The sequence below is a fragment of the Rhipicephalus sanguineus genome, chromosome 8 (assembly GCF_013339695.2).
Source record: "Rhipicephalus sanguineus isolate Rsan-2018 chromosome 8, BIME_Rsan_1.4, whole genome shotgun sequence".
NCBI classification, from domain to species: Eukaryota; Metazoa; Arthropoda; class Arachnida; order Ixodida; family Ixodidae; genus Rhipicephalus; species Rhipicephalus sanguineus.
This window is the reverse complement of record NC_051183.1, coordinates 60,844,478-60,860,015: the sequence shown is the minus strand read 5'-3', so window position 1 is coordinate 60,860,015 and position 15,538 is coordinate 60,844,478. Positions and strand designations below refer to the sequence as shown.

Below are 15,538 nucleotides of genomic sequence, written 5' to 3'. Positions count from 1 at the left end.
CCAAAACCACGATTTGATTATGAGAGACGCCGTAGTGGAGGGCTCCGGAAATTTCGACCACCTTCTAAAGAAAATTGCCTACAGTTTTTCTGACAACGAAGAGTGCGGTAACTCACAACTGAGTTCCCGTCAACAGAGGGGTTAACAATCGGATGAAACCCCGCCACGGTGGTCTAGTGGTTATGGCGCTGAACTGCTAACCCGAAGGTCGCGGGATCGAATCTCGGCTGCGGCGGCTGCATTTTCGATGGAGGCGAAAATGTTTGAAGCCCGTGTACGTGGATTTAGGTGCACGTTAAAGAACCCCAGGTGGTCGAAATTTCCGGAGCCCTCCACTACGGCGTGTCTTATAATCATATGGTGGTTTTGGGACGTTAAGCCCCAGATGTTATTATTATTAACAACCGGATGAAAAGAGTGAAGCTGGAAAGAACCCGTATGAAGAAACGAGATGATACAAACAACGATAGCTGATGCGCCAGTTAAACTTACGACTGATCATAAGCGTGTATCGTGCTCTAAGAATCTGCCCGAGCGACGCAGCCCCTTCAACGGCATGCTCCTTCTACCGACGCAGCATTTCATCTCTTCTCGAGCCTCGCCCGTCTGCAGCCTTCGCAAGCTTTCGCTCGCACGTAGAACATACGACGCGCGGGGAGATGCTATCGACTTGGGCTTTACACGGAACACGACGGCGACGGCAGTAATGCGCCTTGAGACTCCATATAATTGCTGTCGCAATACAGAGAACACGGGGTGATACAGGCGTTGTTTGAAATGTGATATAAGCGAAGAGCAAATTTCATTTTTAAGAAATACTCCGCACGTGCCATACATATATACAAAACACTTTATTGAAAGGTCGCGCAGTTTCAAAGGAAATCATTTCGGAGGCAGCCTCTGAGTTTTCTAGACCACCTGTGCATATATGTGGCTGACATTTATCAATTTCGTTCAACGTAGTGTCGTACGACTGACAGTGTCAGAGCGCAGTTGGATCGTTCTCTTGAAGTGTGATGATAATTACGTAATCGGACTGGACATAGGGAATCCGGAGGCTGTGAACAGAAGGCGCGTACAAGAGGTGATACGTTCGCGTATAAGGTTCACGAATGCGGGCATAAATGGCGCTGCAGGTCTTTCATAATTCTAAGGAACGATGTAAAAATGACCTCGCCAAGCAGGCCCTAAAGAATGCTGCAAATATGAAAAAAACGCTACAATAAGCCACAGCTCGCGGAATGAAGCATTTGTGCACAGCGGTACCTGCCAGGGCCAGCTGTGTGGCACCGCCTCCTCTCCTGCGATGATGCGGTCGGACACCTCGACGTCTGACTCAACGTTGGGGCTGCCGCACTCCGTGCTGTTCACCAGCTGCTGCGACCACTGGTCTACGCCTGCGAGACACAGGCACACTTGTTCCTCCTTTCCAAACGTTGTTTGCGCGCTTCACGAGAATCCTTATAATTGCAGTATTAAACAAATGAAGCGAGTCAGCTTCGAACTAGTGATGACAAGCCTGAAGGAAGTGCGGAACTGGGCGGCCTTCTTTCTTTCTTTTTTCTCTCTCTCGCTTCGCCTCTCTGTCTATATACATGTTTCTTTCTCTTTCTATTTTTCGTTCCTTAATTTCTATGCTATTTTTTACTCTCTCCTCTCCTCCTTTCCCTCCTCCTGACGCTCACACCTGTCCTTTTCACTTCCCTTTCCCGCCTTGATGCTATATTATGCTATTCAAGGCTATGCTCTGCTAGCGTGTCTGGATAGCCAAGTGGTTACGATGCTCACCTTCGGTTCGTGGGCACGCGGGTTCGAATCCTGCCTCGCCAAGAAATTCCCTTTGCGAAGAAGTTCTCTTTTTCTTTCTTTCTCTATTTCTTTCTCTCTCTGTACTCGTTCTTTCAACCATCAGAGTTATTGCAGGCCACGCCACACAAATTGGCGCACGTGTTCTAGAACCGAAGTAGAAGAGGACGAAGCGAGTGCGTGGCAGTTCATGATGATTACAATTTATGTTCGTGGATTACAGCCGACGGTGGCATAAGCAGCTCTTTTGTTAAAACGCCGTGGTTGAATGCGGTTAAACCAAGCCTACCGGGCGATAGCACTATAGTGTACATACTATAATAGCAGCAGCTACTGTGGAAAGAGTGCCGCGGAAGAGTCCGTGTCCCGCACGTAGCAGCCCCCATGCGGCACGTCGCGGGGTCATTGCGCGTTCCTATCTTCCAGCATTGATGTTAAAACTTCCGTGTAAAAAGTACACAAGAAGGCACACACATTTTGGAATACCAACATTCAATTATCAAATACACATTATGGAATATTATGAACACATTATGAAAGTACACATTATGGGATAGCCCGCTCCCACACATTGCTCCAACATTCAATTTGACGCTTTCAGTTCACAAATAAAGGTACGTGGATGACACTAAGGAAACACTGTCGCCCGTTGCCTCAGTTGGTGCTCAACACCCGTTGTTGAACGCCACTTGCCGCAAAAAAGAAAATCTGGGACGCTCCGCATAGGAGGCGCTCCGCACTCAACATTAGACATCATACGAACTGGTTCTGTCCAATCTCAGGATTAAGTTCGGACTGCGACTAAAGAATATAAACTACGCGAACTAGGTCGACCCACAAGAAAAGATTGCCTGTTGGCTCTGCCGCCGTGAAGCTGAACTCGAGGGCCACGTACGTCAATAGCGTCGTGCTCATTTTGTAGTTTTAGTGCGAAAAATGCGATAATTTGATAATGCATGATCTGTTCAGCCCAGTTTGTGCAAAGGCATGCCTCGCTGTGCAGCTTCATTAACACGCAAGTGATCGCAACAGCGATGGCGTCTCTTAACGAGCTCACTGATGACAATGAATAACGCTCACTTACGGCAGCGTCCTTCGTCGGAGCCGTCGACGCAGTCGAACTGTCCGTCACACACGCGTGTCCTCGGGATGCATGCCAAGTTGTCGCACTCGAACAGGCTGGTTCTTCCACACACACCTAAGGAAAGAAATAGTTTCATTTCCTTGTGCGGAAGAGAAGGCGGTTATCATGCACGTACATGGGGACACGAACTGAAAATGTAGTTCCATGCCATGAGAGCTGTCGAAAAGCGAAGCTGCTCCTCAGTCGGACCTTCGCAGCTCGCCCTGTATAAGAAACGTCCACGAACTATAGGTGGCGCGCCGTATTGATTCAGGTAGTCGAAACAGACGAAAGCGATGAACTCAGACAGCCAAAACAGAAGGAGACTCAGCGCTGTCAGCTAGGACATACTAGATTTTCTTTACTGCGGTGACTCACGCTTGTCACCTTTATTTCTCGTGCGATATGCCCGGGAACCGATGCAGTTTCACAGGTGAATCGCGTGCCTCGGTGTTGTCTTCTCTGCACTGTTGTGGCAGGCCACGACACAGCAATACTTTGGACCTCGCTTCCGCTTTCGCGGGGTCGCTTCTGCCAACCCGGAAATGCAGCTTCGCAAAGCAAGCCTCTTGGTTCAACGTGCCAAGCTGTCGGCATGGCAGCCCAGTTCCCAGCATCGACTGAGCAATGCGCGCGCGCGCGTTCCCGCTGACGACAAACAGGTTGAGTGGGCCGCGCCTGCCAGCTTCTCTCCAGAGCCGCAGCGCGGCGCTGTCGTCGCGCCGTAAATTTGAGCTTGGGTTCCCTATATACCTGAAGCATCCTTTGTACAGACCGACGGACACCCTTGGTGCGCTAATGCATTAGCGCCAGCCAGAAAGAACGAAGGGACGTCGAGGCTATGTGTAGCTGGAACAGGACTCGAGCCTACACAAGATTATGTTCACGCATGAGGTCGTAAAAACCACCTCAGTTGGCCTCCTTTTGCACCACTAATATTTGCACCTCTGATGTACGTTCTATCAACTACGGTATACCACACTGTAAACATCGAACATGGCTTCTTTACTGCACATGCGGGAGAAAACAGCGCGCACAAAACGAAGACAGACAGAATTGACGGGCACATCAGCTGCTTCGAGAACACAACGCCCACTCACGCACATTCGGTGCGGACGCCTATCATATCATCCTTGAGAGGTGTGCCTTGTGCAGTATCGATTGTGTTCACAAGAAAGTGCAGATGTGCTGCGAATACGGCGCCCGTGCGTTGTCCCTGCCCTGAATTCTTACGCTAAGTGCGACGTAATAAAAACCCGTTGCCCTTGCACGCTTTAACATGGAATATGTGATGCGCAAGGAGGGATGCGCAATATGTGATGCGCTGGAAGAAATAGTCCCCATAATCGCAATAAAAACCTAAGCGCCGCTTGTAGGCTCAGCAAATTTTGTAACTATAATTTGCCGTCCATCCAAGAAAAGACGGGCGTCACCCGAACCACCGCATACGCGCGCCCCATACATGGGAGGGTCGTATTTATGACGCACAGCACAACTTTGCAGAGAAGGCTGTTTACCTCTCATTGGTCGGAAATTTTCCTGGCGCAAACACAAAACATCGATGCTCGCGCTCACGTGCTCCTCTGCTAGCAGATGCGCGCACTCCATGCGTTTTCGCCCCGGACGCTGAGGAAGGGCACTCGGAGAGGTGGACAGACGAGCCGACGAACGCGCTCGCTGTAGGATCGTGCACAACTGCAGCGCCACAACTAAATGTCGATGTCTGAGTGGGTTAAGGGCCCTTCAACAATTGAAGGCAAACGGCATATTTTTCTTTGCAATCAGGCATACAGCATATAGCTCAGTATTCATTTAAATAAAGAAAACCGCAAAACAAGCATCAAAACCGCACTATGGACGAGGACGCCTATGAAAAATTGGCACACCCTGCCACGCATTCCCGATAGAAATTTGGTTGCAGCTGCTTTGCACTTCGCACAAGGGCTTCGAATGACGTCAAATGGCCCTTCTATCTCTCCGCGTGTGTTTTCCGCTTTCATACCCGTCTAGCAACTCATTCAGTTCAATGTAAGACTGCCAACGAAATTAAGGACACCAGATAAACAAACAGCGGGAATATAAGGCTCAACAAAAACAATAAATTCGTCTTGCTGAAAATGGTCGCGGAACCAATCACGGTCTACCACAGCGATCACAAGGCGATTACCGCTGACATTACTCTCAAGTAATAATAACACATACGCCCCAATCAACATGTGTGGTGTTTGATACAGCTTCAGTGGACATTCACGTTCGCAGGGCAGGATGGTTATTATTATTATTATTATTATTATTATTATTATTATTATTATTATTATTATTATTATTATTATTATTATTATTATTATTATTATTTGCTTCTGCGTTCAACAATTTTGTCCAGCTATCTTATACTACACGAACAGAGCGTGGTGCAACAAGGCTAATTCGAAAACAGCATCACATAGTAATCGCTTTAACCTTCTGCATTTGTCATAAACTCATAAACTCGACTTCATTCCAAAGGGTTATGAAAAATGCACGCTTCTCAATTATCACAAGCTCGCTGCGTGCAAGAGAGGGTGGTAGTTTGGGCTAGTTAGTGTTGCAAAATAAGCGAGACGGTTGAAGCACTATAAGGATGACGCGGACTACAGGTGGTTATAGACTTCTTCATTTTTTAGTGGACCGTAGGCCAGTAGTGGAGCTTGCCCAACTTCTTTGGCAAATACCCGCTATGCTAGTTATAGACAGTTTCTTTATTTCTCAGTGGACCGGAGGTGAGTATAGTGGAGCCTGCCCAATTCCTGTGGCGCGTACGCGCGGAAGGGAAGTTATCGACAGCTTCTTCACTCTTTAGTGGATCATAGGTGAGTATTGGTGCTTGCCAGATTTCGATGGCATATACCCGCTAGGAGGTGCGAGCCGCGTTATGCCGATAGTACCGAGAAAATTTAGAGCACAAGAACTGATATTTGGGCAAATTGGATGTAGTTAAATACGTTGAGTGGTTTCAGCGTGATACAGCGCGATGTTCTTGTTCAGTCCACCTTTAACCTTTTGCAGTTATCCTGTGATGACGTCATCCGCGTGGGCGAGTGTTCGCGCGGTATACAGGTTGTGCTTTAAGATATGTGTTTCTGTGCCAGTAAAGTTACTTGCGAGAGAGCGCCGGGGTTCGTATCCCTTCTTTACCTATGTCTTCGTTTGTCACGAGCACACACAGGTTCGCTGTCAAAAGAATCTTTCACGGGATGGGAAGGCTTAAACCATCTTCCCCTGCCGGAGGGTTAAGCACGCATACAACGATGCCTTTATGCAGCAGAACCGCCTCAGAGAGATGATCGCAACCGCGAGAAAATTGCCATAACGGATTCGCTGGGTTACACGCCGAGATGATCGGCAGCCTCCGCAACTAAATCCCGCTGATGTACCCGGCGATGTCGTTAGTCGAGGCTCATTGGTGCTGCCTCGTGCGCCTTTCAGAGATAGAAATGCCTTCGAACGTTGTACCCGAGTATAAGTAGATATCGATGCACAGCAGTCGACCTTAGAATCTGTGAAGGTGTACGCTTGGCTAGGTCAATTACAGCGTAGCTTACTCATAAAAACCAAATTCGCCGAAGACTGAGGTGAAGCCCATACGGCACCCCAAATCATGACTGGCAACTCAGCGCTCTCTTTGAAGGAACAAGTGTTCAATCATTGCCTTTTGGTGGCAGCAGCACCATATGGGGCAGAAAGTTAGAGGGTAACGAAGAAACTCGAGAATAAGTTAAGGACTATGCAGTAATAATGCAGAACTATCGATGGTACTATCGATATTATCGATAGTTCAGTCACCATCGAACTATCGATGGTACAAAAACTATCGATAGCGCTATCGATAACAAGTTTGATAGTACTACTGATAATATAAAATCAACCACGCCAACTCTGCAGAATAAACTTGGCTCCGCAAGTGGGTGGAGCAGGAGGAGCACGCTCAAGGGCAAGAAAGTTGACATATGCTTGCGCTACTTCACCAGAATTCTTGGCTGACACCTGACAATTAAGTTTAATTATTCAGGTGTACAGAAAACGAGATCCTTACATCTGACGGTACGTGCAGCTTCAAATTTGTATTAGATTTTGAGATTTCAAGATAAAGATATCATGTACTAGGTTTGTTAATTGTATGGTGTAAATGGCTACCTTTGAATATGGATTTATTGATGACCAAGTTCCCGCATTCTCACTGCTGAAATAATTTTTATTTCGTCAAAAAATTTTTCATAAATTTAGTGAACTGAGTTTTGGGGATCGTAGGTTATCGCAAATGCTTTTTGACAATATGGCCAGCCAGTAACAGCATAATTATTCAAAGCACTATTTATAGTAATGTTGGTAGTAATACTACCGGCGGTACTATAGATTGCACTATCGATGCTACTATCGGTAGTTTATTGATAGTAGTACTATCGATAGTTTCTTTACACTATCGATAGTTCAAAAGAAGCTATCAATGCTATCGATGCTATCGATAGTCGATTTTCCGGTAGTGTTGCCTCGCTACTATGCAGCGTTCAATGGAAAATTACATGCGTAACATTAGGAGACAAGAGCAGTGGATCAGAGAACAAAAATGAATAGCTGATATGCGAGTTTATATTAAGGAGAAAAATGGGCGTGTAACGTACTTTCGAAGAACAGATGCACGTAGGAATGACAGATTCAGGGAATTGAGAACGTAGCCGAGGACCGCATAGTAAGGTTGAATTAAGAAATTTGAAAGCATAGCTGACTAAATTGTAGATCGTAGGGACAGGCCTGTAGTGAATATAAAGTTACAGACCGCTTTATGTGCATCGACAAACGACATTGTTCCGTTGTACAAACATTGTCAATGACACATGGCATGCTGGAAACACTCACTGCTGTCGCGAGTGGCGGTGAAGCGGATCACGAAGCCACGGCTGTTTTTCATCCTGTCCGTGGTGAGGCTGACGGTGACTGCCGAGCTCCTGCTCAGGTACGGCGGCGGTCGCAAGTTAGAGCACAGTGTCCTTCTCGTTACCTGCATGCGAGGCGACATCGTCATTTTCAAAGTTTAACCTTGGCACGATGAAGAACGCCTGCTTAGTTCTCTTTAACATCAGCGCTAATTGATTAAACAGTTATCCCAATCCTACATCCAGGTGTAAGCGGCCATTTAAACGCCTTCGGCCATTGACTTCTGCATGGATACTGCTTTCCTAGATCTCCACACTTTGCTTTCCGCTCACAGTGCCTATCCACATCCGTGACTGTAAATATTTATCATTCTACGAGAATTATAGAGAGTGTTGTTCGTTATCCTATTGAGTAACAGAAAGATTTTTTTCTAAATATTAGATTAGCTCGGTGAGTTATAAGAATTACTGAATGGTCATCGATATTTCTTCCTTATTGCGAATCAGTCTTGAAAAAGTTGGTGTGGCGTTGTAACTATTACACAAAAACAACGATTTACAAAGACAACTATTATGCAAAAAAGCGATATATCAATAACCTCCTCAATAGCAGTCACGCGGTTGTGGCGAATGCCAGTATAGTTTCGACTTCAGTATCGTCGGCAGCGTGCCTTGCATGACCACCATGGATGACCGTCTCATTAGTAGTCGCGGGATATACGGCTTTTGGATGACAATGGCGTGATGTCCGGGGTTGGCCTGATGAACGGCATTGTATGGTGGCAAGGAAGAGTTTATTAAAGACACATGTATAAAACTTGACGGCGAGAGGCAATAGGAGGAAGGCCAACCGGAGTTTTCACACTATAGTCATGCTTCTGTTAAGTCTAGTATAATTCGAGATAATAAATCCGCAGGCGCAGTTCTGGATAGGTTGCAGCATATTGTAAGGTTAGCTTCACGAGGATTAAAAAACTATATTAGCAGCCTCAAGTTTCAGCGCATGAAGCGTTTTACAAGCAATTAGTTTAGTGCAGGTAGGTGCCGCTGCTATAGCTTGCAACGAAGATAAACCAGGACTCGATTAGCAGAATTAGTAATGTTACGGTGCATCGACTTCGGCTTGTTGGTACAACACAGTGAAGGGAACAGTGCAGATCCCGACGAGTTGACCTTTCTTGATAAAAATGCCAGGGCGATAGCGACTTGAGAAGAACCTGTGCTTAGGTACGACCTTGTTTTAACAGGGTCGTACTGTATAAACAGCTGTACAAATGCAAAATAAACATTTTGTTGAAAGACAGCGCTGTTTTTGTCTAAAGTGTGCCCTTCTTCGCCCTCGTCTGTATCAGCGCTGTTCCCTCCACTAGTAATATTAATAAGTTGTTGCGACAATCTTTTATCACAAGAAGTTTGCATACCTAAATATTTAATGGTGGTATAGCAGCTCATGTTCTTGAATATTCACAAAACATTACAAAGGTCACGTTAATATTCAGGGACATTAATCAGTAGTCACACCATTCCTGTATTTTAATATCGCTCTGCAAAACGAAAGAATAGGAAACATTAGCTACAGGGTGATATAGAACGCAGTGGACAGCAAGAAAAGTCTAATATTAGAATCAATGTTAAAGGCACACTAAAGAGAAACAATGAACTGGTTTAGATTGATAAAGTGGGCTCGGAGAACTTTTGTGTAGTTTATTTCACCACCATAGGTTTATTATTAGAGGAAAAAACCAAATTCAAAGTTTCATTTTTAAATTTCGCGCCGAACTTTGTAGTTCGTGACGTAAAAGACTTCAAAGAGCATTTAACGTATTTTAGCGCCACTGGCTCGACGAAATGTCCACAAACTCGTTATGTCAAGTCTCTGGCCCCCTCAGAGGACAATGTACTTAGATTTAAGCGATTAGAAACTACGTAGGCCCAAGCAGGCGCCGTCAAAAATATGTGACGTCACAGCATATGGTGCGGTAATTCCAAGGTGGCGTCGCCACCTGTATTTTCTTTTTGCGCGTTTTCTCGCTTATTAAGCGTCTCCTCGCAGAAAGCGTGGTGTTTTTGGTATCGTGGAAGACTACTTTACTAATGCGAGAAAAATCGTTTTGCTCTTTAGTGTCCCTTTAAGCGACAGATGGTTAATATAAATTGAAAAGAGAAGGGGGCCTAGTACAATATCTTGCGGAACGCCGGAGTGAACAAGAGAGGGGAGACCTGCAGAAGTCAGCAACAACACACTTCTGGCGATCAGATTGAAATTCGCGAATCCAGTTGAATACAGATGGACCCAAGTTAAGGCAAGAAAGTTTGAGCAGTTGATGACAGACGAGAAACCTTATCGAAATCAGGAAACAGCGCATCAGCGGGAACGTTATGACCAAGGTGTAGGAAAAGGGCCAGTTCACGACAGCGGTCGAGACGAAAACGAGGATGGAACAAATCGTCAACGAAGCGACGACTATGAATGTCTCTTGCTTCTTAGAGCTTTCAAAATAAAAACAAATTTGTACGTTGCAATTTCATTTTCAGCGCAAGCGGGGCCTACAAAAAGCGCCGTCATCATCAATATACCGCACTTGTGCATCAGGGCAAAACCACTCTGCAAAGACTCCCGTGTTCATTTTGTCCAGCTGCGCTGTCTGCCGAAGTCGCTGTATTTTTCACCTGTCAGCGTAACGGACCACGTGGTCCGTTACGCTGACAGGTTATTGTAAACAGGTTATTGTAAATCATAGTAACGGAGCCACAGAAAAATGTGTGGGGGACTTCCTGTATGGAATGCCAACGTGCAGAAAGGTTCCGGCACTACAAGGTGTAAGCCGCCTCTTAGATAGATGCAGCGAACCACCTCGAAACGCATCTTTATGTTTTAACAAGCGAGTTGTTCTAGGGCTGGGCCTGGCGACAGATGAGTGTCCGCGTCGCCTGTCACGCCCTGGTTCCCAGATACACCCGTAGATGTCGTAACTGCCTCGGTCATGGAAGAAGCAGTAGCCGCACAGTGACACAGTGTAGGGTGGCTCGATCGTGGATGGGGCCTAAAGTCACTGCAGGATGGACGGGTGTAATACAGAGGCAGCCGCACGTCCATTCCCGTGGATCTTTACTCCAGAAATAACGTAATCAGAGACACCCACACAAAATCACAAGGGAAACAAAGGAAAACCACTGCTCCACTGTTTCTGCACATTTCACACTGGGTGGAACAAGGGTGAGTTTTTATCTAGGATTGGTAACCTTTTTCAAAGTCCTTTTCGCATTCATCTGGTATTGCAAATCCCAGTGAGTAAAATTTGGTGCCACGAAGGTTTGCGTCAATCGAATGAAAGAATGCGTACGTACCCCGTTCTCTTGGAGCATAAGCCGGTCCGCACTGCACTGGGCGCTCGTCTCGAGGTCAAAGTCTTCAAAATCCAAGCGGATTCTCTGCATAGTTTGAACTAACAATGTGATTACAGGCTCTTGACTAGCGCTAATCAAATACAGTGCGTTTTCAGTTCGATTCTATAGCATCTCATTTTCTAATAAACTCACAGTAAGATTGAAACACACACAAGAAGGACGAGTTCTTCTGCCTTTTAGTGGAGGTGCATATGATTGTGTGTTTTAAGGGATAGCGGCAGACTGCCTGTCATGATTTTGTAATGCTTGCCTATCATTCGGCAAATTTTCTTTTCAAGAGTAGGCATGTTAGTAGGCCATCTTGTAGACTAGAAGGGTTGGTTGTCAAAGGCGAATTATTTTTCTTTTGCTAGGAATCGTTACGTTTTTCTTCAGCAATTAGGCAAATTAAATTTGGGGTTGAGCCAAGCGAATTCTTGCAGTGGCCCAGGTCGGTTTTTAAACTAATTTTTCGAATTGTGCCAGCATATCCTTTCCATGCACGAGTTGGTAGTTGAGAAAGCCGGAGCAGAAACGAATCTCACGCTTCCATTTGGAGCATGAATTGTGACTGAGCCTTGGAATCCATTGGGCGTGCTCTGCCCACGTGTGAACCCGGGTGTCTCCAGCTCCCCACTGGCCACGCCGCGGATCCGCAGGTGCATGCCATTCCAAAGCTTCCACGGGGATCTCTGAGCCGCAACTGCACAGGGTTTTCCAGTGAGTTTAGGAAGGAGAGCCCATCTTTCGGGAATAATCGTGTTTGGTTATGCGCACCGTGAAGCGATTTATTCCACCACAATTGGTCATTCTGGCGTCGACAGGTTATACTGGGTGTCTCCGCATCGCATGTCCGGGTGTGGTCGTTATGTTGACGTACGTGTGTGTGTGTGTGTAAAATACTGCAATATAAAAAACACAACAAATATATAGTTTCACCTAATAGCCTTCTTAGAAGGATGTAAGTGAAAATCTGAAAAAAAAATGGGGCTCGACTGAAGAATACTGGACATGAACATAAAGAAGGCTAGACCGCCAGCCGAGAATGTCCGGAGAAAATAGATATTCGTTGTGTTTCCGATGCTGCAGTACTCTTGAAATTTTTTACAAGTTTCATTACAGAATCATTATGATATATATATATATATATATATATATATATATATATATAATAACGAGAGCTTCTTACAGGCTACCGTAATGAAACTTGTAAAAAAACTTATTATTCAGGGATTCAGGTTCCCGCGCACATCAGACATAGTCATATATATAGTCACATCAGACATATATATATATATATATATATATATATATATATATATATAGCCAACCACTATATTTGATGTGCGCAGGAACCTGAATACCACTATAACAATCGTAAACATTCCGGGAGTCACATTCGTGAATACCCACACTGTCAGACATGTTTGTCAGTTGCGCTCACGGCTAAATGAAGCTGTTATTTCCTAGGCGTTCGCATCAATAAAAACATTCTGCAGTCTTCAGCTTTGTTCCTGACTGTACATGCACGCCCTCGCTTCCCCGGAAGCCAGTTGAGCGTATTTTCTGCCAACTTCGTTTCTTCTTCCGCTTCCTGTTCATTGGGGTTCCATGTGAGTGTAACACACGATGAGAATGAGAGCAAGCTTGCATGTGGGATTGACGTGACAGACCAATCCTACTCACCGGCGGCAACCAGTATGACGAGGATTGAGCACCGCATTTTCGCCGCTGCCACACAACCTGTTTGCGACAGGCAACGGTCTTTTATGTCAAAGCAAGGATTGTATTTTCAGACGGTGGTGAATGTGTTGCGTGGCGTAGCGTAAGATCTCGCGTGTCCAATGCGTGAAGCGAGTTTTTGCGCGCCGCAACCCGCTTATCAGCGAAAGCCATTACATGGCCTCGATAACATTGGTGGTGACCGGGGGCGGTTCCTGAAGCGTATTGTTTCCAGCGAGTGCCGATAAACAACGGCCCCCTCACAACTGCTGCTGTCTGCTAACTCGCTGCCTTAGCAGGCGGCTCCTCGTTCGAGTGCTCGGTGGTCCTGTTTGTGAGGTAACTGATAGCGCCGCAGGCTTGCGTATAATTACGAAGGTGCCCTGTACGGCTGATTTGACCCGGGCATGCTGACATACTGCTTCGAGTGCCTTTCTGCGCGGTGTCCCCGGCCGTCTATAGAGTATATTTGTGAGCTACGGGGGTGGAGGAGTGTTGCGTCCTTCCCGGTCGCGCTCGTTGGGTAAGCCTCGTGCAAACCCATCTCCACATAATTGACGCTTAACGTGCCCTCCCCCAAAAAGGCTATCACGAAACGTCTAATGGACAACGCATTGCTAACTAACAGTCAAGACAGCTTTCACGAGGGGTTTCCGCGTACGACACAACTAAATAAGCTTTATGATGACCTAGCGCGCCTGCATGCAATTGATTTGGGTGGGCAGATAGACTGCATATATTTGCACTTTTAGGCAAAGCATTTGGTATTGCTCGTCATTCTTCGCTGCTTCAAAAACATGCAATGGTAACTATAGATTCTAGTGTTTTTACCTGGATGGAAAGCTACTTATCTAAACGCCGTCACCGTGTTGTCTGAGGTCACGTCAGGAGTACCGCAAGGCTCTGCCCTGGCGCCTGTTTTTTTGGTTCTCGTTTGCATTAGGAACGTCATGTCTCCCTTGGCCTTGGTGAAAAACCCACCGGGGAAAGCAGCCACTGCTATGAACAGGTCAGCGAAACATTGCCGTTGTGCACGGTAAGGGAAGCGGAAAGGACTTTTTTTTTAAGTTGCCTCCTTTTCGTACAGAGGCCTGGGATCACTCCCTTCGGAGCTGCCGATGCCTGCTGTTTGTCGTCACACAAATCAAGACATACCCAGGCATTCGGGACATCGCTTTTAGTTCGCCGTTTTTCACACCACGTGGCGAACAGACCTTCAACTTTCAAAACTGGCGCGGCGGCGCATGCCGTGCGGCTAACAAAACGACAATAAGTATAAAAGAAAAAATGACAACACGATATCGACTACCGCCACCGAGAGCGAACCGCAATCGCCGACTGATAAGTAGCGCTCGTACGACTACCGGTTGGCTGGCTGCCCGATTGTGAATCAGCAGTTCTTTTGCAATGCATGTGTACAAGTCGCTTGGCTGCGCTTGAAAAACACAATCTCGAAATGCTGTGCTGCCCTCCCTCTCGCCATTTTCAGTATGTTTTGTCCGACTGTATTGTCGTCGGCCCCCGTGGGTTTCTTGGAGAAAGTAAGGACGTCCTTTCGTCGCTGCCGTTTTCGCAATGTAAAAAAAAGTTAATTCCAAGAAAATGATACCAGGGGTGCTATCGCGGAACGATTCTATTCTTTATTCCAATGCTTTTCGTTCTTTTCGCGCTTGGCCATTGGTCAGAACGGCGGTCCGTCCGCGTTATCAACGCGATCAGCCAGCCGCGAGTGGTGGATGATAAGAATAGCATAGAATATGGCATGGAATCGGGAATAGCATCGTTCCGCGATTGCACCCCAGCTTATAGGCTTCCCAAGCAACGCTTAGCGGCGCTGCTGCTCTTGACAGGCAGCGCCATCTCTGGCAGAAAAAGAGAAACTGGGGCGTGATCAGCGAGCGCTTTCCCTTCTCTCCACCGCGTTGCCGCTCGCTTCCGTGCACGTGCAGAGCTTTCGCGGTGCACTTGCGGCGTCTCACAATGTACCGCGTGCAGGGCGGCTTCAAAAGGATCTTCAAGCTTGACTGGCCCTTCCGAAAAGCGAACTTGATAAAATGAGGAAGGCTCGTCAATCACGTTAACGGTGAAGAGCAGCCGATCGACGACAACCACGCCCGACTCAAAGCGAAATGCATTTCCCAAGTCGCGATTACACCGTGTAGGACGTATACCTCGAGGTAAGTCTCATTCTGTCACGTTAAAGATGAATAATGGTCCACATGCACTCCGAAATGAAGCCGTACACGCTATCGATGTTCTGCGGCGTGGGCTACGAATCATATGATTGTTGTTTTGATATGGCATGCTTACAGTAGCAGCCGTGTACTTTCGTGAACAAACGTTTGCGGCGTGCGAAAAAAAGATTATACGGCCATGGCACTGCTTCCTGAGAAGGTTAGAGTCAAGTCCTCCGTGCCGCTGGAGAATCACCCGCCGATTAAGACGCGAGGCAGCTAGCTGAGCTTCAACCACTGTGAAGCAATATGAACTGCTCGCCTCGTTTTTTCGGCTCTCGCGTCATGCTTGCAGTCTCTTTTTATGATATCGACTTGACAGGCGTATAAAACCTGTTGCGTGAACGCGGCTACAA

The 15,538-nt window shown here is 46.6% G+C and overlaps 1 protein-coding gene across 1 annotated transcript in view; it reads right to left on the bottom strand.

Annotated features, from left to right (window-relative positions):
- Window positions 1-13,052, bottom strand: part of LOC119403258 (chymotrypsin B) — a 32,744-nt gene extending 19,692 nt beyond the window's left edge. Inside the window, exons 1-6 of the mRNA XM_049418710.1 lie at window positions 12,913-13,052; window positions 11,772-11,929; window positions 11,188-11,271; window positions 7,823-7,964; window positions 2,887-3,004; window positions 1,267-1,363 (exon numbers count right to left, since the gene is read on the bottom strand). Coding sequence (XP_049274667.1) covers window positions 1,267-1,363; window positions 2,887-3,004; window positions 7,823-7,964; window positions 11,188-11,271; window positions 11,772-11,929; window positions 12,913-12,949 — 636 coding nt within the window. The 5' untranslated portion in view covers window positions 12,950-13,052. The remainder of the gene's footprint in view (window positions 1-1,266; window positions 1,364-2,886; window positions 3,005-7,822; window positions 7,965-11,187; window positions 11,272-11,771; window positions 11,930-12,912) is intronic.
- Between the last annotated feature and the right edge of the window lie 2,486 nt (window positions 13,053-15,538).